Here is a 22,651-nt window from a genome sequence, read left to right as displayed (position 1 = left end):
TTTAATCCATTTAACGTGTGAGCGAGTCTGCCTTGGCGACGCGCTATCATTCATTTACTTTTTGTTTCCTTTTAGTTAAGTTCAGTTATGTTGAGTAGGGAGCCGCGAGGCGCACTAGCCCCACGCAATGCCACTCGCGACTCCTCACCGCACCTGGCGAGCTATAGTGACATCATTATTGTGTTGTAGAGTCACGAGGTGGGCATGAAAACCCTGGTCATGCTGGATGAACAGGGCGGTAAGCATCCAGTAGTTATATATACATCATTCACATTTAGTACAGCTTTTGTCTGAAATGCCGGTCCCGATATCTTGTGACAATTTGTGGAATGGCAATGATTTTTAACTTAATGTCGGTTGAAATATGCTAACGGTATGTTTAAATGGATAAAAAATGAAGGTAAAAATGTTCACGATCATATTTTAAAACTAGACAATAAACTGCATAAATGATTTCTCTGGTCCTACTCGCGCACCGAAATTGGACACTGAGATCTCAACAGCTAACATCATTGAGTTTACACGTAACTTTTTTGTTTTGTTTATCTCACGCATTCTAGCTGTGCACGACCTACTTCAATCTTGCTGTTAACGCATGAATTTTTAATATTTGTATTTTTTTAATAATCTAAATGTTAGTCATTTGGAATATCTTTATAATGTTGTACTCACTTAGTCTCTGCACATACATCATGTAATCAAAGGTAAAGATTATATTTTTTTACAAGCAACCAGATCAAGTGTAAGACTTAACTAAAGATATCATTTAGTGTAACGTCATTCAGATAAACATTAGACGCTTTGAGTAATAGATGTTATGGATAGAAAGCTATAAATGGAATTTGCATGGGGCTATAACTAGTTACAATAAAATGTAAATCATACAGATATTTCAATGGTCTTACACTTATTCTGGTTATTGTCGAGAGCGTTGAGAATTTACAGTAAATTAACATTTGAAGATAAAGTAACAAAAAAAAATCGCGTATTTCAAAAAGTAGGCGCTTATACACGTGAGTTAGTGGTTTTTAAAGGGCGTATGTAAAGCGTGTGTTGGTGTGTGTGGACAGAGCAATTGGACAGGATTGAGGAGGGCATGGACCAGATCAACGCGGATATGCGCGAGGCCGAGAAGAATCTGTCGGGGATGGAGAAATGCTGCGGCATCTGCGTGTTGCCCTGCAATAAGTAAGTAAATAGTAGTTTACATGTACGAATAGCTGGATCGCGATTCGCTAATTCCAAACCTGAATTAGCCAATTAACGTGTAGGATACTGCTCGGATACCGAAGGATTCATGGATGCTTCGTACTACACCTTCTGGGCTCTAACTGAGCTCTGCCTGGTGCACGGTTAAAACCGTTACATCGATAAAAACGTGCTCTATGTTTCGACTCTTTCGCATTCAAACCATACTTAATATGCCTTTATACTATAATGTAGTAAAACTTTAAAATATGAAGAAGCACCAATCATCTACAATCAATCGGTGCTTCATTCACATTAAAGTCTGCTCGTTGCTGTATGCTAAGTGCAAAATCGTCGTATTCTGCAATACTGCGTTATTTGTATAAAGACATCGACGTATATAAGTTTATTGTAGATCTAAAACTTTTCAAATTATATTTAGAAAAAAAAGGAAGTGAAAAAGTATTTACATAAATTAACACAACAACAAAAATTCGCAATTTTTTAAATTAGACTATTTTTCATTTAAATTTTTACAACTTTTGGTAATAATTCCGAAATTAACGAGAGATTTGATTATGAATTTTAATAAAATGTGTACATTTGTTGTGTTTGTTATTTGAAAGGCTCAACTCGGGACTCAGTGCGGTCACTTAATACGGTGTAACGTGAATTATTTTTAAAAAGTGTTTCAATTGCATATGAGATAGTAAAAACAACCATGATTGTATGGAAATATGGGAATAAAGATAAAAACATTAAATTTGTTCCCACTAGTCCCATGCGTGGAACTTTTGGGCTACAATATTACTCCATGTGGAACTGAGTACGTGGAACTACTGGGAATAAACCAATTCAGCTGCTGGGTGTAAATCAAACTTTGATAAATAAATGTACCAAATTATCATCAATCTGATCGCAAACTAAATACCAGAGCAACAAAATTAATTTTGAGAGCACTACTCGGCACACTCAATATGTATGTACATACACACACTCCGTCACATTTAACGAAACAAAAAGAAATTTGGTTATAAAATGTTAACGTCTAGATTTATTTAAACAAATTTTGAAAAATGTGACAGTTTAACATTGATTAAATCAAAACTTAAACTTAAAAAAAACTTTTGTATCCAACGTTTACGAAATTTACAAGAACCAAAATACAATCTCGAACAACTCGAAAAAAATGCCAGTCGATTAATTTTTTATTAGACCTGACCTGAAATTAAAAAAAAAACCGGCCAGAGCCTTTTGAAATTAGTAATCTCAGTGCAGAGTACTAAAAAAACCGACCTCAAAAGTTTGTGGAATTACATCTATTAGCCAAGTTTTATTGAAATCGATTACCGGAAAGTGGGCGAAACCAGATTCATCTCATAGTTTGTCAGCCTTAGAAGTGGAATATTTTCTTCAAATTTAAATGGGACCACTATTGGTACCTCAATTTTAGTACCCCTTTCCAACAAAAAAGAATCATCGAAATCGGTTCATAAACCTAACATACATACAAAAACAAACAGTCGAATTAAGCACCTACTCCTTTTTATGAAGTCTGCTAAAAATAGTGTATAGTGTAGTGTATATAACTTTGAGGATTTTATTAGTGTTCCGCTAAATATATGGTTATAGTTATAGAAAAATTCGTTTTCCAAGTTCTGTATAACGAAGCGGACAAAACCTTTGATTATTCAAACTACACTATATACTATAGTCGAGTGCCTTGCACACCGGTTTTCATGGTGTCGCCATCTCTGAGGTCCTGGGTTCGATCCTCGGTCGGTCAATGTAGAAAACTAACTTTTGTGTATTGACCCGGAGTGTGGTGCTTGTGATACCGTCGTTGTTTCCGATTTCCATGACATAAGTGCTTTAGCTACTTTATTTGGGATCGGAGTAACATATGTGATATTGTCTAATATTTATTTAATTAGTTTTATCGGGTTGTCTAATTGCTTAATTGATTGGAACCTATAACTAAATATAGGTTCTAATCATGGCAAAGGTTTTAATTTAAGTCGTGTTATTCCAGGGGAGCCTCTTTCAAGGAAGACGATGGGACATGGAAAGGCAATGATGACGGCAAAGTGGTGAACAACCAGCCGCAAAGGGTGATGGATGAACGTAACGGCATTGGACCACAGGCCGGGTACATTGGCAGGTTGGTATCATTGTATAATTCGCGCCTCTAGTGTAGGTAATAAGGCCACATCTGCAAAATGACAACATTTCAGGACCCCAAATGTGCTAATTTTCTTAAACCATCGGTGGTTGTCATTGACCTACCAACAAATGGACATCGGGTCTAATACAAAAACTACGAAAAAAATATCCGAATTTAACCTATATAAACGTAGTGACATGTAAGGAAATATAAAAATCTAAAACATTTAATTTAAATTGTAACGTCATTGCAGTACTGCCTAATTTTGTTTGCAACAATTTAAGGGCCCAAAAACACCATATACAGCTTCTCCTGGAAACTTAACAAAATGCACCATATTTAGCTTCGACTGAAAATTACTTGAACACAAGAGTAATGGAGTAGCCTTTCTCCTAAATATTAATTAATTATTATATATATTATTATGTCGAATTTTGTACAAATTCACTTAAAGATATAACAAAGAGTTGGGCAGATACATAGCTACAAATATTACTACAAATGTGAAAATAAGCGTGTACTATAACAAATGTACCGATATTCCAACTAAACGTAAACTCAAATATCCGTAATTCCGAAAACCGATTTATAATAAAACCGTTACGTTTTGAAGTAATTTTGATGCATCTCACAAAGCCAAAATTAGCTTTTGTTTTTTAATATTCCTAAAAAAATACATTTGACATTATGAAAACTCGAGCCTTAGAGGATGGAAAGTTTCCATAGTCTAAGACTCGAGCTAACGTTATTTCGGGCAAATGTATTTTCTGACTTCTGATAGGTAATAGTAAAAGCTAGCCGTGAAACGAGTACAACAATGTTTTGTTAGTTATTGCTAACGTTTAATAAAAAAATCATTCAATCAAATGACCAAGAAGTTTGTATAAGCTTCTTTAAATTGACGTAATGACGAAAGAGACCCCTTTCCATCTCTTGCGCATGCAATGTGTAGAAAAAGGACAGTTAGCTATTTGATTATTTTGTGTGTTTTTGTAATTTATATTTACGTGTCATTTACATATAAATTAAATACTATAAAACTGAATAAAATAACACTCTTAAATGAGAACTATGATAACACAATATATTTGTTTAGTGAAAATATGATACAAAATCCTGTTTTTACACTTTACTGCAATTTTTACAAGTTATTATTAAATGGTACTGCATGATTGACAACCGCGCTGTCAGTCGAACAAACGGAGACTGTTGCGCGATTGACGCTCTGTATGCGATTTTAACGCCCTACAGGTGCGGACACTTTTTAACGCGAACCCGACGTCTATTTATTGGTAGGTCAATGGTGGTTGTATTCTATTAAGACTGCATTAAATCAAAATCAAAGAATAATTTATTTCATAAGTAAAATAAATTTACACTTGAAAACGTCACATAAGCTACTGCTCACTCACTACGCTGACTTCCCTGAGAAAAACGAGCAAGAAACCCTAGAGATTGCTCTTTTCAAATAAACTTAAATGAAATACAATTTGAATCAAATTTGTGTGGATTTTGGAGCCATGTCGTCTTTCCATACATCTTTATCTAACACGTAGTCTTCAATTTTGTAATATGACTTTTATATCAAAATATTTTTAATGTACTTTTTAAACTTAGGAAATGATAATCTTAATATACTCAGGAATTTTATTGTAAAAACGTATACTGTTCCCCATAAAAGAATCGTTTACCTTGGTTAAACGAAATCGTGGTACCATGAGTTTGGACTTAGCTCTAAGGTTAACATTAGAGATATCTCCTTTCTTATTGAAATTATGTATATTTTTACAGGCATATGAAATATTTGAGTAAAATGTACTTTGATGCCACAGTCATGATACGATAAACCATAAACTTTTCTCTGAGAGAAACCCGAGAGCCTAAACGGTAAATAGAACGAATCGCTCGTTTTTGCAATACAAATATGGTTTGAATATATGATGCTTTGTCCCACATGAGATCATATTGCAATTATGATAATATTTGTTATTCTGCTAAAATCTAGTTGGAATGGCAGTTGAATCTCAACGGCAGCGATGGCATTATTTTTTTTTAATATCAAGTGATGGGACGAACAAAATGCGTATTGCATGAACAAAATGCAATACTTCCTTTGGACTTTTATATTTTTTAATTTTAGTGAAGCGACGTGCTCTTTAGCTCTGATATTTATCGTGCCAACAGATTATATAACGAAGATTATTCAAGTTGATAAATTTTGTGACCTGTCTAATAAGTTATAATGAAATTAAATAAATTATAAATAATTATAATTAATTTTGTTTTGTTTATTATAATAAATTGTCGGATTTTTCTCCATATGAACGGGAATTATCACTTGAATCCTCATTAACATTATTATGTATTCTTGAGTACACAAATTGTCACATGCGACATCACGATTCCAATCAGACAGTATCTTCTTTTTGGAACCCGCTCACATTCGCAATTAGAACTTCTTCATAAATAAAATCGATTATTATAAAAAAATCGAATCGGAAACGCATTAGGACATCACTAATTGATTAGAATTCGAGCTGTCAAATTTAAATAAATGGTTGGACCTTAGAATATGGAAACAAAAGGACATGTTATATTGACATATATAAATCACACCTTATATGTATATGATGCATTTAGACGTTGCATGCAGTTTAACTACTGCGTGACATCGTAAGCCAAAAGAGATGGCACTACATTAATTTATGTCAAACACGGGAATCGAAAATACGTAACATCATCTTAAATGCCAACTGTCCTCATTTTGCCATTTTGTAGTACCCTTTGATAACTGTTTCCGGTTATCAAAGGGAAGTACATCAAATGTCAAAACCAATGTTTGGTCAAATGTTTTAGTGAATTATTCCCATGAATGGTAATGAAATGGACAAAAATAATGACAATGAGAACAATTAAATATTGATAAAAATGCGTCGCTGCAGCATTAAGGGGTGCGGCAATAGAAAAAGCGGAAATCAACCGAATGTTACATTACACGTGCCTGCATGTGTTATTTTTTGTCTATACATCATACAGTAGCCCAAATAACTCATGTAATTGGACTCATTTAAGTAGTTTATTCATAAGTCTTGCCGAATTTTGCTTTGGTTACTTCACATTGCCTGTTTGTTAGTATATTTTGATGATTGTTGATAACGAAACTTTTGAGATAGTGTTGTTCTAGTAAGCAGACATATTATCGACATTCTGTTATTAACACGATTCACTGCGAGGTTTTTATTTTTTCATTATTATTATTTTTATTTTTAAAGTTTACTTACAAATGAAAAAAAAAGAAAGAAAGAAAGAATGGTTGGAAATTATAGGAATGCCGAACATAAACATTGGATCAAATACCATCTTCGTTTGTTCGCTCCGTTTTGAAGAGTCAAATTTTAATAGTACTTTGAATGTAACTAGATTACATGATAATGCAATTCCATCGTTACATTTATTGGTAAATAACTTTATATTTAATTTTGATTAAAATGCCTCATTACTTGCCTAGTAATAATAGCCTAGCATTAATCATACTTTGATTACAGTAAACTATACAAATTTGCAAACATAAAACAGTTTCAACATTCAAGCCATACTTTTGCATGTCGATATTGACTTATCTATGATTATGGTACAACACTAAATCCGCCATAAGTGTGGTCCAATTTTGGTTTAGAGTAGGTACGTTTATTCCGTAGATAGGGCAGCTCCTTTCCTTTACTTTTTTTTCATCCTCTAAGGGTTGGACGGACTATAACGCGGCGATAAAAGCTGAAAAAACCGAATATAAAAGATCTGTAACCAGATTTTAAATCACGGTCATGCTCGTGTTCCCTCCATTTTATGACTAATAATTGTTCAATGTTTATATACTAATTACAGTTAAGAATAATAGAAACTGGAAACGCCTGAAAATAAAGACTCACGTAAATATTTGGCAGTGGAACACTACTTTATTACTAAATATTAATAAGTATTGATAGGTGTCACTTATTGTTAATGAATGATTACGTTTTAATAATTGTTTGCGTCTTGATCTTGCTACACAAACTATCCTGATAATGATGTTAACAAGTAAAGAATCTTTTTGACATTTTAGTTTATGACAATGCCTTGATTGCAAATGTGTAGAAATGACTAACGCGGTGTCATATTTAATGTGCGGTATTAACCGTACAATAATAATCACTTTTTTTCTATCTTTAATCAATTTAAAATAAGGAGACGATTCTCAATTCGACTGTACTTTTTTATGTATGTTACGCGATAACTCGGCCAACTGATTTTGATGATTTTTTTTGTTGGAAAGTGGGTACATCAGTATAGGTCCCATTTAAATTTGAACAAAAAATTTTCCACCTCTAAAGGTGGCAAACTAAGGATGAATCCGGTTTCACGCACTTTCTAGTAACCGATTTCTATAAAACTTGGCAAATAGATGTAATTCCACGAACTTTGGAGGTCGGTTTTTTTAGTACTCTGTACTGAGATTATGTGACACAAGTTTTTAGTAGCACTAGAACTTCTTGGGAAAGAGTTCGTCCAGGGAAGTACTGCCATTCGTCGTGGTGAATGTTCACCGATCCCACGGCGCCGACTCAACCGGCGAGAAGTAAAAAAAGGACTTTCAACTTATGTCTCAGTGTGACGGGCGCAGTGGCATTGTCCCACATATGTGTGCAATTTAAAGCTCTAGTGGCACTGCACCTGCCATGGACATGCGTGTTGTTTACCACCGGGCGCACAACTCGTTCGTCCCATCACTAGGTATCATAAAAAAACCTACACGGGCGGGGCATCGAAGAACATCAAAGGCGTTGTGCTCCTGCAGGAAAGATATTGTAACGCACTAGTTTTCATTGTTTCAAACTTGGTTTCCAGAATAACTAACGATGCGCGCGAAGACGAGATGGAAGAGAACATGGGTCAGGTGAACACGATGATCGGCAATCTGCGTAACATGGCGTTGGACATGGGCTCCGAATTGGAGAACCAGAACCGGCAGGTCGATCGCATCAACCGCAAGGTACGTCTCATTTATACAGGAGGTTTGGATGATTGGCGCGTGAGTTCGTTGACCCCTGGTCCAAATAACAAATACAAACAAAAGACTATCGGATAGTTTTACCCGTTTTGATTTGGCAGTCTTCAAGAAACGACTTTGAACTTTACAATTTTAATATGTTCGCTACTTCAAAGACCAGAATGGGCTTTAAGTTAGCGTAAGAAAGACCGTATCACGTTTATTCTCGTTTTTGACATCACGTGTACAAATATTAATATGTATCCACTAACAAGAGTGATACGTATATCCTGTTAAAGTGAACTTGAGGCTTTGTCGTTGCTCTTTTCTATATCTCGACATTAATCGCAAAGAAAAGATAAAATAGTGTCAAAGTTACTTGTACAGATTGTACACGGTGGTATTATACATACGAGTACGTATAAATAACCGGTATAATACATACAAACAAAAGCTTGATTCTCTTAATAGCGAGTGTGGCAACAAGTCTTTGATCTTGAATAACGGTCTTCTGTGCATTAGTGAGATTGGATGAGAATAATAAATTATAAAATAATTCGCAGGAATTTAACAAAGTAGGTCAACGGACTTGCTTGCTTTGTGATTGATTTTAAAAATTTACTAACTAATGATTGTTTTTCAGACTTTGAGATCAAATTTTAAATTCCAGTTCAATGTATCTTGACCCAAAATGGACCTGCACTTTATGTTGACTATGTTTACAATATATAAGTAATTAATGTTGATATTGGAATTTTGAATATTGATCTCAGTTTTGATTTCAATATTTGTCGATTTTGTGTGGAGACTGTGCCAATCAACATTTTGGCATATTATTCTGTTTCATTACCATTCCACCATGGTTTATGCCCGACAAATTAGCAGTGAAGTGTTAGAATTGTCCTTGTTTCTTTATTCTATGTGTCTCACTGTCCTATTTTCTGCTTACTGGCCTTCGATTCGCGGTCACTTGCTTACCTTCAATATTCCATAGTTTTTCTCCTCTCCAGCCGCATGATCTTTTCCTTTATCCTTTGTAGTGAATGCGGGTAGAATTTATTGTTGTATCCTCTAAATGTTGTCCTACTTTGAAACTTCATACATGTCCACTGACAATCCAGTACACAAACACGGTCATCTGTACCGAATGACAAAATAGATGTCATCCATCGGACTAAGGGTCCTTCTTGAGTTCATCACCTACATGACCAACCATTGTCGCATAACATGTGTCATACGTTTCAACTGACAGCGTCTGTACTGACTTACTTCACACACATTGTACAGTCGCTGCGGATTGAACAAGGAAACAATATCGGTGTTCTGTATCTTAGGGGGAATCGAACGATATGAGGATAAAGCAGGCGAACGAGCGCGCCCACCAGCTGCTGAAGTAAACGACTCCGGCACACACACCCACACCACACATACACGGTCTCGTGGTCGCGGGTAGCCCGCCGGCAGTGGACCCACTGACCTTTCCTGCGATGTCCTATTACTCTCTTATATGTTAAGTTTTCTGTAATTCAACATCACTCTAGCAATCGGCTATTAATAAAAATTGGATAAAAATAACTCATTGAAGAACACTCTCTTTTCTTGTTGATTAGTAACTTTGTGGCTTAATTTTTTTTATCAAGCTTTACAAGCAGTTTACAAATAAAACAGGTGCTTTTCATCAATAATGTATAACATCAAATTTTAATGTACAGAAATTTATATGTTTTACTTTATTACGTTTTCCAATTAGAAACATTATGTATAAACCAGCAACGCAGGTTGGAAATTAAGATACGTTAGCGAGGGATCGCCGGCGCCCTCCAAAGTCCACCGGTTGCAATGTCCATATAACCTCTTCCATTACTACGCAATTGCGTTTGATTAGGTGCATCATACTTTTGTAGCCAGTATGCTAGCTTATCATTGTACTAATAAGGACAGCGCAACCGGAGATATTTATCTTTAATATCTTTAACAATTCCTGTATTTCGCTTAGTGTCTCATAGACTTTGAGATATACTTATTCAAAATGTATATTTAAGATCTTTTCACCACACTATAAGCATGCTACTGTATTAAGTGAACACTATGCTTTGAAAAATCTTGAGTAGATACCTTCCCTTGTCTCTTTTAATTCTAAAAATCGCTCAAGATTCCTTAGGTTCTATTAAAAAAGTAAGTAAATCCAGACAGTTCTTTGGTGCTCATTTTGTGCAGTAGAAATGTGACAAAAAATATCTTTTAGTGACAACCGTCTCATATTATAATATTCTTAATCTCTTATTGATACTTTTTACTTATAACTAGATTCATAGGACGTTTAAAGCGATGAGATTGTTTATTTTGAGAAATTGCATTTACCCATTGTTAACAATATAATGTAACTGTTAATATTGCTAGAAAACACGAAAATGTTAAAAATATATTGCTTAATAATATAATGTGTTATTGTTTTCAAATTTGTTATTGCAGGCATTTTAAAAAAATGCATATTTATGCCACACATTTTCTTTTCGCGCGACTCATTCGGTGTTAATTATTCGATGAAATAGGTATTATAATAAGAGGACGTATAAATGGTGAATTTGCTTGGAGCGAAAGATATAAGATTATGTGATAATAGTTCGGAAATAAGAGATTAGCGTCATCTATTGACAAATCTACGAGAACATTGAAATCTGAATTGCATCAGAGCTCATCGTTGATTTTTAACATTTCATAGGAGCATTTATGTTTTTGAACGAAGGGACGTATATACTATGACCATTTATCACTATATTTATAATCTTTTTTTATGTCGAAACTTAGTAACATTTTTCAATGCCCTTAGAAGTAAGCTATATTCTATTTTAAACATTTATGATATATAGGTTGACTCACGCACTCTGTGTGAAAGTGACCGTGAAATTGCATAGATAAAAATCATCTACTCAAACTGTAGGAGTCTTTAAGGTCTTCCTTATAATACTGTTTAGGACTAAAGGATTTATAAGAAACTGCTTAAAACAGTTCTTTTGTTTAAACCAGTTTGATGAGGAATAGAAGTATAATACACGCAGACAACAGCTGAAGAACAATTTGTAAAGAAAGACAAAAGTAAAATGACCCGATGCCCTCAAATCTGTCGTATAGAGATCTCAGCTAAATTGGTTTTTGAATTACGCCAAAAGTTCTACGGACTTGTGTTAAATCAGAAATTGGAAAAGGAGGTCGATCGTAGTAACTAATAGCTATTATATATGGCATCTAAATATATATTGCACATATCTTTACAATAAACATATCTGCTTCTATGAAATAGTCTGCATATAATGAGTATTTATAAACTCTTAGCTAATTATTATAATAGGTATAAAGTTTTATTATTTATATCGTTTTATTTAGAAAATAAAATATTTTAATTTTATAATAATTTTTCTTTACCCTATTGCTGCTTGTGATAACTTTATGTTCGTTTTTGTATGAAAAATCAATATATAATTTATATTAAAAGTATTTTATATTAGAGTTACATATTCAAATTAAGAGCAATGTATAAAACAATGCAATAAGTAGTGAAATTACTAAATATACTTTAAGTAATAAATATGATAAGTAATATTATTTCTCTCTCTACATGTACTCAACATCGAATACAACCTGTATGTAACAAAAAGTAAATTATCTCAAAATTATGTAAACTTAAAATAAAAATTGCATTACATGAAACCTATGTTTCCAAAAAAAAAAACTTTATTACGTAACAACAAATTAATTCCATTAATAATCTTGAAGATAAAGAACAAACGTGTTAGAAAAAATATTTGGTTTTTACGTGATCGATAAGAACATGTTTTTTATTGGTAATTCCTGAACAATATTAATACCATAATAAATTAAACTATGCTACACTTTTTGAGGTGCTTTATACACGTTAGTGATGTTAAGTGGTTTCAATCCGTCAGAGCCAATAGTGCCGGGAAGATTTTGTACACAGTATGTTTGGTTAGGTAATATTTTCATTTATTTATTTGGATTCTATAAAGGGCCAGCGCAAACCGGCGGACGAAAAGGTATAAACATTAAATTTATCAATGTTTATATTTTATCCTATTTCAATTGACATAGGAATAAATTGCAATAATCTGAGACGAGAAATGGGAAAAGAGCTCAGGTTTTAAAACGGCGCTTTGTTAACGCTTGGTTTAAATCGGGTTAATACTCATTAACGCCAGAAATCGGCGGCAAACGCTTTTACAATTAAATATATAATTTGTTGTTAAGTTTTGTTTAAATTTAATGATATTAGCATAAAATGTTTATTGCTTTCTGTTCTAGACGATTTGATTTGCCTTTTTATTGAAAGACATATTGAAATAAATCGATACAAAAAGTCGTTAGATCGTATACACTTCAATCGATCTTCATAAAAATCAAATCGTTGTCTGCACCCTTAATGGTCAGAATCCACAGGATTGCAAGGTGGGTACTGTGTTGAGTTGCCTCTTTTTCGCCTAAAAAAGATTCTTTACATCGAAATTTGTAATAGGTATGGAATTTATACCACATTCCGTATTTGTCATTTCCGCCCACATATTTAAGAAGAAATGGGTTAAAACTCGGCACTTTGGATAAAAACCGCAGTTAAAAACCGACCTAGTTCATTACTTTTATCCCACTTCCCGTCACGTCTGAGCGATATTGGAGCATCGCCGCGCGTCACATTATAAATTAATATACATTGATACATTTATTGCGAAGTTTGCGAAGGCTATAGGTGTTATTTTTTTATGTATTGTTTGTTCTAATGGGGCTGACGTGTTCAGTAATGTTCAAAGCCCCTAAGCAAATAGAGTTTTAAAAAAGAACAACAGGGACGTCATTTTCTGCATTATGATAATTTATGTCACTGACACGTGTTTGAACGGCCTCATTCATTTTTTGCTACATTTCGCGGCATTAATGTGCTGCTTCCACCTGGCTCCACCAATCTCCGTCGCCCTTACTCGCGGACGTAAGTCCCTGTAGACAGTGTTTAAAATGGCATATATACCATCATACCACACCACGAGACTTACACTCCCACACTAACAGAACACACAATACATCGGCGTCAACCGTGAGTATGCTTTTTTTTTATAAGTGGGTTATTGACGTCCAAATCGGAAGACTGGAAATTCATTTTTGTGGTTAAAAGTTATAGTATCTTTGTTTCATTAAACAATCAATATACTTCCTAAAACATTTAGGAAGTGAATAGAACACTTTTTTTTATGGAACTTACTATCTTGTAAATCCTATTAGGTAACGAGGTATGTGAACCTTTTAGTTTGTGGTGAACATCATATTATAAGGATTGTTGATACACTAAATGTTCTATTCTAATCCATTGTACGTTGCACTCTGGATTAGGTATTTCTTTCACAATTTTTAACCACAAAAATGAGAATTTATTCAACTTGTAAAGCGAACGCATATCGCAGATACTATGCAAAAATAATTAACGCACATACTTCGCTTTCAAATGGTTTTTGATAATTGGCTAAACACACTTTGAATATTTTGGCACGGCTTCCGGCCTATTAAACGAAGCTTAAGTGTGATTTTTTTATCAAAGTCGAAATTTTATATTTAAAAATATGTTACGATGAAGTATAAGTTAGCCCCACCCCGTATTTACCTTGAAACTTGCAAATTCTCTATTGTAATACGTTCCTACATCTTCTTAGATCTTTTAAGCAGTTATTTTTTATTAAACCAAAGCTCTAAATACGGCATTCATATATTTAAAATAAACAAATTTATTTCTACAATTTAAAACAAAAAAAAATTTAAAACTAAAATTTTCCACATACAGGGAAATTTGTAAAGCACTAACAATTTCGCTGAAGTATTAGTAATATATACATCATGAACAATAACTTTTGCTCCATCACTTTTAACAATTCATCAAATTTTACTTTCATACAAAAATATTAAAATAGCTCGCCCTAATCGGTGATAATTCTGTGCGGTAGCAAAAAAAAGGACCCACTACCAAAATTACTTTTATGAATATGATATGACAGCACGAGGTAGGGTTTGCTAAAAAACAGATCCAAAAAGTGCCAGATAGTACAACAAAAACTTAAAAGTTTTATTTTTAGTCAATTTGTTATGTTCTGTAAAAAGTCGTGGAATATAAGTTGTTGTTTATGATATTAGTAATATAGGACTGCGAGATTGTTAGTATTTTAAAAGTAAACCTGTATAGCTGTTAAGGGATTTGTTTGGGAAATAATAAATATGATTTTTTTAGAGGCGGTTTAGTTTTAATAATAGCAATGCCCGTGTTAAAAGGTTTCGGCCTAATAAATAATAACCGGCACTTTGCCACTTTTTACAGTTAACTTATATTTAATCGTTCCTATGTTCTCCTCCGTTCCGAAATTAATTAATTCATTTAAAGGCTGGCTTCTTTGCGCCCTGAAATGACGGCGATATTAACTTTTTATATCAATATTCGATGTTTCTTACAAAAAAACGCAACTTCACGAGGGTCAATACTTGTAAGCCTTTAATTGATAAATACAAAATGTAAATATTTAAATTAGGGTTTTTATTTTATTGCTTTGTCTTTTTTATTCTTTGTTCTTTTGACTTTCTTTATTCTTTATGTAATATTGTTTTCTTTTTTTCCTTTATTATTTATTTTTGGGAATATTTTGTTTTTACTTCTGTCTTCAATGTCTACATTCCATTGTGATGGTTTCTATTTACTTTTTTATAACCTGTCTCTAATTATTCTTCAAATAACATAATATAAAATCATTAAAAAATAAACTCACATTTTACATTTAGATATTTGGATTTATGGCAACTTTATAACAAAGATTTAACTATTAAAGACTAACATGTTAATTTTGAACCCTGAACTGGTGACTCTATCATCATTGTTCATATTCACTAGACTTAAGCCCAGTTGTCACGTTACGAGCGCGCTCGAACCGAGTTCGCTCAGATACCTGCTCCGGATACCTGTTACTCAGATCATATAAACACGTGATTCGCGTGTTCACGGATGTGTTGGGTGTAATGATAGAAGGAGACAAATGATACTCGATTGAACGTGTCAACTACTTTCCAAGTACACTCCTATATGACATAACTCGTACGAGCGCGCTCGCACCGAGTGTAATGTAATGTGAAAACTCGGCTTAAGATAAATTAATTTCTCTTTATTTTTTTAAATGCTGAAATTAAAAAAAAGTCTTATTTCCTACTATGACAATTGAAGTATTTACATTTGACCTTTATACGCAATCTTAGCTCCATTCAAACATTCGTACAATATTCCATGTTAAGTTGCAATAAATTCAAAGTCAACTTTATTAGTGAACATTTGTGTAACAATTTGATTTGTTATGTCCAATAGGGCGAGAGCAACGAGACGCGCATAGCGGTGGCAAACCAGAGGGCAAACAAGCTGCTCAAATCTTAAGCACGTCATTTACCTTCAGATGTTTTCGGTAATATGATAATGCCAAACGTATACACGCATAAATAAGATACAAAAAGTCATGATCTATTCGAATCACAGGTTTGTCGCTATAAAATATGTTAATGAATTTGTGATTTTCGAAAAATCCTCTAAATGTTGTTCTAAAAAACAACTTTAACTTATTAAAAACTTGAAGTGGGTACGTTTAGCAATTGTCATGTAAGAATATGTAGACAGCATTGAAGAGGAAATGCTTGTAAAGGTTTAATTATAACACGTTGATGCAATAATCTTTGAGTAGTACGTTTCCTCGATTCGTGGCAATGAATTTTACTTTAATTTTTAGAGTAGGAATTCTGTCGTCTGTATTTTCCCATCTAACAGTTTAGGCTGGTACGCACCTTAGGTAGCAATGGTGCTATTGGTGCTATTTTTTTGTCATGAATTTCCCCCTGATACTTGGCGGCGGAGTGACAGAGAAATAGCAAACATTGCATCTGCCTCACTAAAGTGCAAACGAGTTTAAAATGTCACAATACTGTATGGTAGATAGTCCTACACAGATATTTTAAAAAAGTGAAAATATAATTTTAAGGGTCCTTTGTTATCAAGAATATAAAGTAATTTACGTTTTACACTTTTTGAAAAATGTATTCAGTTCACTGTTTCATTGAAGGTGAAAACATGTTCGTGATCATTTTAATACGCCCCTAAAATTTCAATTCTCTCTTTCCAAAACATCTGTAAAAAATGTCAACATACTTGCCCATTTTTTAGTATTATGCAAGGTATGTATGTGTAAGAGAATGTCCGTAAAATTGAAATGAAGGCCTAAAAAGTTAAGTGTAGGTCATATCATAAGGAATTAAATTATTTGCTTTAGCTATCAACATATCGTTGCTTAGCAAATGCTTAGCAAACAACATCGCTTAAGTCAAAAATTGTCGGTTTTTACTATTGAACGTTACACAAGTCAAAATAAAACGCGAATATCAATAAAAATATTGTCACCAACACATGCAATTATTTGTTATCCATAAATGAACCTATTACTATAGGTAAAAAAAATCTTGTATACAATAATATATGCAGGATTTTCACTTTCCTATAAAATTACTTAAGCGATATTGTTTGCTAACCGACGATATATAATTTAATTTAAGCTATGTGCCAAATTTATTTGTCTTTTTTACATTTGTTACTTATTTTCTTTGGTAATTGATATGGATTTAATATATTAAAATAGTCTTTACTCCTTCAAGTCCAATTGAAGGTGTAATAAAATTCATTACTATAAAAAAGAGTGTAATATGTATAGCAATGTATCATCATATTAACTGCCAATAATGTCATAGTAGTGAACCCATTTATTAATATTTCACAATTATTTTGATAGTTACACCGCCATTTCTAGTGGGCGTATGAATACACATATTATACTTACACAATATATGAGTTACAACGCCATCTAGTGAGCGAACTATGTATAGGATTGGCAGAAGCCTATAAAAACTAATTTAGTGCGATTGAAATTATTGGACAATATAAAAAGCAACCTTCTAGAAAATTCGCTGCATGGCATTGACCTACCAACAAATAGACGTCGTGTCACAGTCGTGTCGTGAACAGTGTCCGCGCTTATAGGGCGTTAAAATCGCATACAGAGTGTCAATCGTGCAACAGTCTTCGTTTGTTCTACCGACAGTGCGGTTGTCAGTCATGCAGTACTATATAATAATAACTTGTAAAAATTACTGCAGTAAAGTGTAAAAACAGGATTTTGTGTCATATTTTCACTAAACGAATATATTGTGTTATCTAGTTATCATTTAAAAGTGTTATTTTGTACAGTCGTATAGTATTTAATTTTAAATTAATCGTAAATATAAATTACAAAAGCAAACAAAATAATCAAATAGCTAACTGTCTTTTTTCTACACATTGCATGCGCAACAGATGGAAAGATATCCGACCGAGAGAGTTTTTTATTTTTCATTACACTACGTTTGTATAGGTTAACTTCGGACATTTTTTTCGTGGTTTTTGTATTAGACCCGACGTCCATTTGTCCATTTGTTTTCTCACCCTCGCAAATCCATTGCCAAGCAAAGTTGGTTGCTGGTTATAGAACAGACCAATCAACTTATATGTGTTAGGAGTTCTGACCCTGGCGTCTATAAAGTCTTACAAGTAAGTTTGACGTATTTAATAACCACTATATATCACTGGTGAGTATGATGATCTGAAAATTAAGAAAAAGACCGAATAATATGACACGACGCCAATCCAAGTTCAAAGGTTAAAATTATACTTCTCACCTCCAGTACCTTATGTACTTTCGAATAGTTTTGTTATAATAAGAAATAATTTGGAATAAGTCCTGTCAATTACCAAAGAATAGTGAAGAAATCTCAATAAATAATATAAACAATGTTATTTTATGTATATAAGAATATATTTTAGCAATATGAATTTTGTGAAATATAGATATTTATTAGTGCACAGCACACCTAATTGTCGCCTATACATAATATAGATAGTACGCTATTATAAATATTATTATTTTGCACTGAAACGTAAGGTCACGGGAGAAAGTTGAAGGGAATATAAAAATAAACAATAATAATACTAAACAATTTTTATCATAAATTCCTAATAAATAAAATTTATATAAAAATGCTTTTATAATTTATATTCTTTGCTATTTTTGATGGAATTTCGATGTCTATCAAGTATTTAGGATTAAAACGTACAAAATCACTTGATACTAAGTAAAGGGACAAGATATAATATACGATTGGTTGTATAGTTAACTAGGTATCCAAGCAGGTTAGAACCTTATTACCTCTGGTAGTTGTTATAGTACCAGGTCAATATAGCCTAGTTTTATGGTGTTTGTTGAAAATATTAATGTGTAATAGTACAAACTCCAAGATCAGTTATCTTTGCCCGAGGACTGACACATATTAGTAAACAAATTGATTAAATCCAAAGTCGCCACATCGCGTCAATTGCCGACCTTCTGTTGTTAATGTAAGGTTCAAGCATGGTTATTTATCTAGAAGTAATAAGAGTACATAATACAATTTTTGGTATTATTAAAATTTCCTTGTATTTTGTTTATTTACCTATATATTTTTGTGACAGTACCCATTAATTTGTTGTTATAATTCATACAAAGAACAATAATCTTAAAAAAAATCCTTCGGTCCGACTGGACTTGAACCACCCTGGTAACTGTAAAAGTACCTGGTTGAGTGAAGAAAAAACTTTCATAGTTGTGTCACTGGTGGCGCTAGGCGCTACGGCATAAAAACCGTTAAAACAACACACAAAGATCTGCAGCAAGCACAGAGAAATTTGTAAGGTCTGCTGACTGTTTCCGTAGTAAAATGTCCCTCATGAATATTTCTTAGAGTTTTTCGATTTTTGCATCAGTTATAATAATTAATGAAAGTTTTTACATTTGGAAACTCCATAAGTTATTAGTTTAGAATGACTTGTGTACTAAATATATAAAAAAAACTGGTTTATTTCGATCGTGTTACATTTTCAACATTCATTTTTAAAAATAACAAAAATTGGGATCTTTTGTAATTGATTGACAAAATATGAAAGCTATGAAAAGTAAACAGTGAGATTCCGAACGTTAGTGTTATGCCGATTTAAATATTTAATGAAATCCTCAATTTTGATGTTAACGGTAGCTATTGAGTAGTTGTAGTACAGTCAAATTTAAAGGCCGATAAGTTAAAATTTATCCATTGTATTGTGTAATGAAAAGTAATTCCTTTACCTTAATTACTTGACCAGGGCCAGGAGATATCATATTTTAAGCACACAATGATCTGATCGTACCTGACATTATGATATGGAGGATAATAATCTTTTGGATAAAATATTGTAATGAAAACAATTTTAATTTTTTTTAATACGATAATTTTATGAAAAAATGTGATTTTTTAAATTAATTTTAGTCAAGGAACATATTATCAAACTTGACAATTCGTTTGATTTTTTAAATTAATTTTAGTCAAGGAACATATTATCAAACTTGACAATTAAACTGCCCTGATCAGATAATTAGGATTGTATATTTTTAATGTCCAGATGTATCATTTGTTAGGCTAAGATAAAGGTGCCTGAAATTTTATTTTTATTCTAACGTTGCATTTAGGTACAGTAGTTAGTGCTTCTGGTATTACTTATAATCGTATAGATTCTAAGCTAATTAATAAGATCCTTCTTACACGAACCAACGTTACATACCCGACATTTATGGGCCGTGTGAAAAGGATCTTGTATACATAAAAATGATTATATAAATAAAATATTATAAATTTAATTACAAAAAGTGCAATATTGTATTTAAATAGTTTGTCGTTTAGAATTTTATTTTTTAAAGTGTATTGTTAAGCGTGAACGAATAACGTGTACCGGCCTTAGGAATAACTTGTTAGGAATGTAAAAGCGTCGGCTTCATATATTGTACTTGTGCATTTACCAGTTAGAATAAGGGCTTGCAGTATTTCGTGTAAGGTACGTATCGGTCTTGACCTACCTCGTTCTTTCTTTAATGCTTTTAATAAAAATGTCATGACGTACCAGGGACAAACATGTTATCTCTGCTCCTTTAAGTGTGATTATAAATTAATACGATATAATTTGGATTTTAGCTCTTTTCCTCTATTTCCATTAAAACTTCATGTAAGTACTTTGTCCGATTTGAATATTTATCCAGTCATACTGTTTACAAACGGCCATATGGCGACTAACGAATAAAAGCGCTAGGGACCGTCAGGATGGCTGGTCGCTCGTCGCATCTGGCACTGAGTGTATATTCAAGAATTGCTACCTATTTCCTACCTTCTCTAAATAATTGTTACCTTTGATATATTCTGAGAAATTAAAAAAATAATTGACCAGCCATTCTGATGTCAGGATGGCGGGCCGCCACTTTGTTCAGCATGAAAGGAGCAGATTTTCCAGAAGTATGTGTTACCAGTAATTGCTATTTGCTACTTTCACGAATTAAAGGTATACGCTTCTTATCTACATTAGTTAATTTGAAAATTTTACGAAAAAGTGCCTGATTAAATTAAAAAAGCAAAAGTTTTTAGCACTTTATTGCCATAATACAAAGGGCAGGCGTTGACACTTCCTGACGTCACAATGGCTGGTCAACTATTTTTTTTAATTTCTCAGAATATATCAAAGGTAGCAAATAGGAAGCAATTCTTGAATATACCAGCCATCCTGACGGTCACAAACGCTACGTAGCCAAGTATGAGAAAGAATGAGAACAGCAATAATTAATGCCACCCAAATTCGGCGGCCAGCATTTAGGATACTTAATGTGCCGCTTTAATGCGCTTATTAGACATCGGAGCGTACCATATGCGATATATTGTTCAGCAATTAAGGGTTTTCTAAATTATCTCTATGTCGTTTTCTCTCAGCATTAGTTTAAGAGTTACTATATCGCGAACACATTTAGCTAAAAACATATTTTAATTAAATATTTTAACAATATGACAATATGTCACAAGGACACTTGTGACATGTTTTAAAATACTCTTAAAGAAGCCCATTTACTGGTAAATATTTTGGCCACCGAATGTATAAAATTGCAAAAAGGTTTTGGAACTACACCATTACGCCAGAGCATAACTTGTCCTTTGTGGACTAGCATGTTTTCCAGTAAATGGGGCACCTTCTCTAATAAATGTACCCGTATACCGGCTATATTATCCATAATTGGTTCGAAATTTAGCCTATAAAAATAAATACATACGTATGAAATATTCTTATTATGTATATTTTCTTTAAGAATAGATACTTATATCGAATAGTAAAAGTGTTAATTTCTGATAATATTATCGATTTGTTAAAATATCTACACGTGTGTATTATTTTCCATTCCTCCGAATTATTTTCATTATACATAATACGTCTTTCGTTTAATTAATTTCTATACTATAAGGGTCAAGTCACATTGAAAGAGCAGAGGCGTGCCGCAGCATGAAGAGCTGGCACGGTGCCTCTTTGAACTAGTCGCTACAAATCTATGACATCATACATTGTATAACTATCTTCTAATCAAAGAAATTCAAATCACTTTGAATTTCTTTGATTAGAAGATAAGATCCAAAATGATAGGTAATAGTTTGGATCAAAAATGCTTCTCCGGCCGCTGCTCTTTCAGTGTGATTTGACCCTTAGACATATCATATGCGCTCCGACGCCACGCCGCGCGCCGTTATAATTGAACTCGACCGGCGCAAAATCGGCGTGGCGAAAACTTGTTTCATTTTAATGAATATCAGCTTCTTTGTTAATTATTTATATTACAATTCAATTCAAACATCTTTGCGACATTGCGTCCATACTAGATTTAAATTAAGAGTTTATTTTTGTGAGAATTTAATTTGAAATTTGCTATGAGCTACTCGGTGAAGATAAACATCGTGAGGAAACCTGCACGTCAAATGATCAGCCATTCTGATATCAGAATGGCTGATCAACTATTTTTTTAAATTTCTCAGAATATATTAAAGGTAGCAATTATTTAGAAAAGGTAGCAATTTTTGAATATACACTCATTGCCAGATGCCACAGGCGACCAGTCATCCTGACGGTCACCGAGCATTCGTCTGTAATGTAATATTCAAGATTTGATTAGGTTCGTGCGAGTGTCTTTAAGTGCCCGCGAGAGCCCGAGAGACCCAGATGTGCCCGCGAGATAGGAGTGCCGTTGCGTGCCCGCGAGTGCCTTTGAGTGCCCGCGAGGCGAATGCTCCCGGTGAAGGACGCTACC

At 33.2% G+C, this 22,651-nt stretch overlaps 1 protein-coding gene across 3 annotated transcripts in view; it reads left to right on the top strand.

The window, feature by feature from the left end:
- The window catches only part of LOC113226716 (synaptosomal-associated protein 25-like), a 37,852-nt gene extending 21,679 nt beyond the window's left edge, over window positions 1–16,173 (top strand). Inside the window, exons 4-8 of one of the 3 annotated variants that reach the window (XM_026459445.1) lie at window positions 190–238; window positions 1,071–1,188; window positions 3,221–3,349; window positions 8,234–8,378; window positions 15,769–16,173. In XM_026459445.1, the coding sequence (XP_026315230.1) occupies window positions 190–238; window positions 1,071–1,188; window positions 3,221–3,349; window positions 8,234–8,378; window positions 15,769–15,834 (507 nt within the window). In that variant the 3' untranslated portion in view covers window positions 15,835–16,173. Of the gene's footprint in view, window positions 1–189; window positions 239–1,070; window positions 1,189–3,220; window positions 3,350–8,233; window positions 8,379–9,709; window positions 11,743–15,768 lie in introns of those variants that run through there. The other 2 variants (XM_026459443.1, XM_026459444.1) reach the window with 2 other exon arrangements.
- The last annotated feature ends 6,478 nt before the right edge of the window (window positions 16,174–22,651 follow it).

This window comes from Hyposmocoma kahamanoa, unplaced genomic scaffold (genome assembly GCF_003589595.1).
Source record: "Hyposmocoma kahamanoa isolate Upper Pololo Valley unplaced genomic scaffold, ASM358959v1 192, whole genome shotgun sequence".
Classification (NCBI taxonomy): Eukaryota; Metazoa; Arthropoda; class Insecta; order Lepidoptera; family Cosmopterigidae; genus Hyposmocoma; species Hyposmocoma kahamanoa.
Note: the sequence above shows the minus strand (reverse complement) of the source record. Positions and strands in the feature narration are given on the sequence as shown.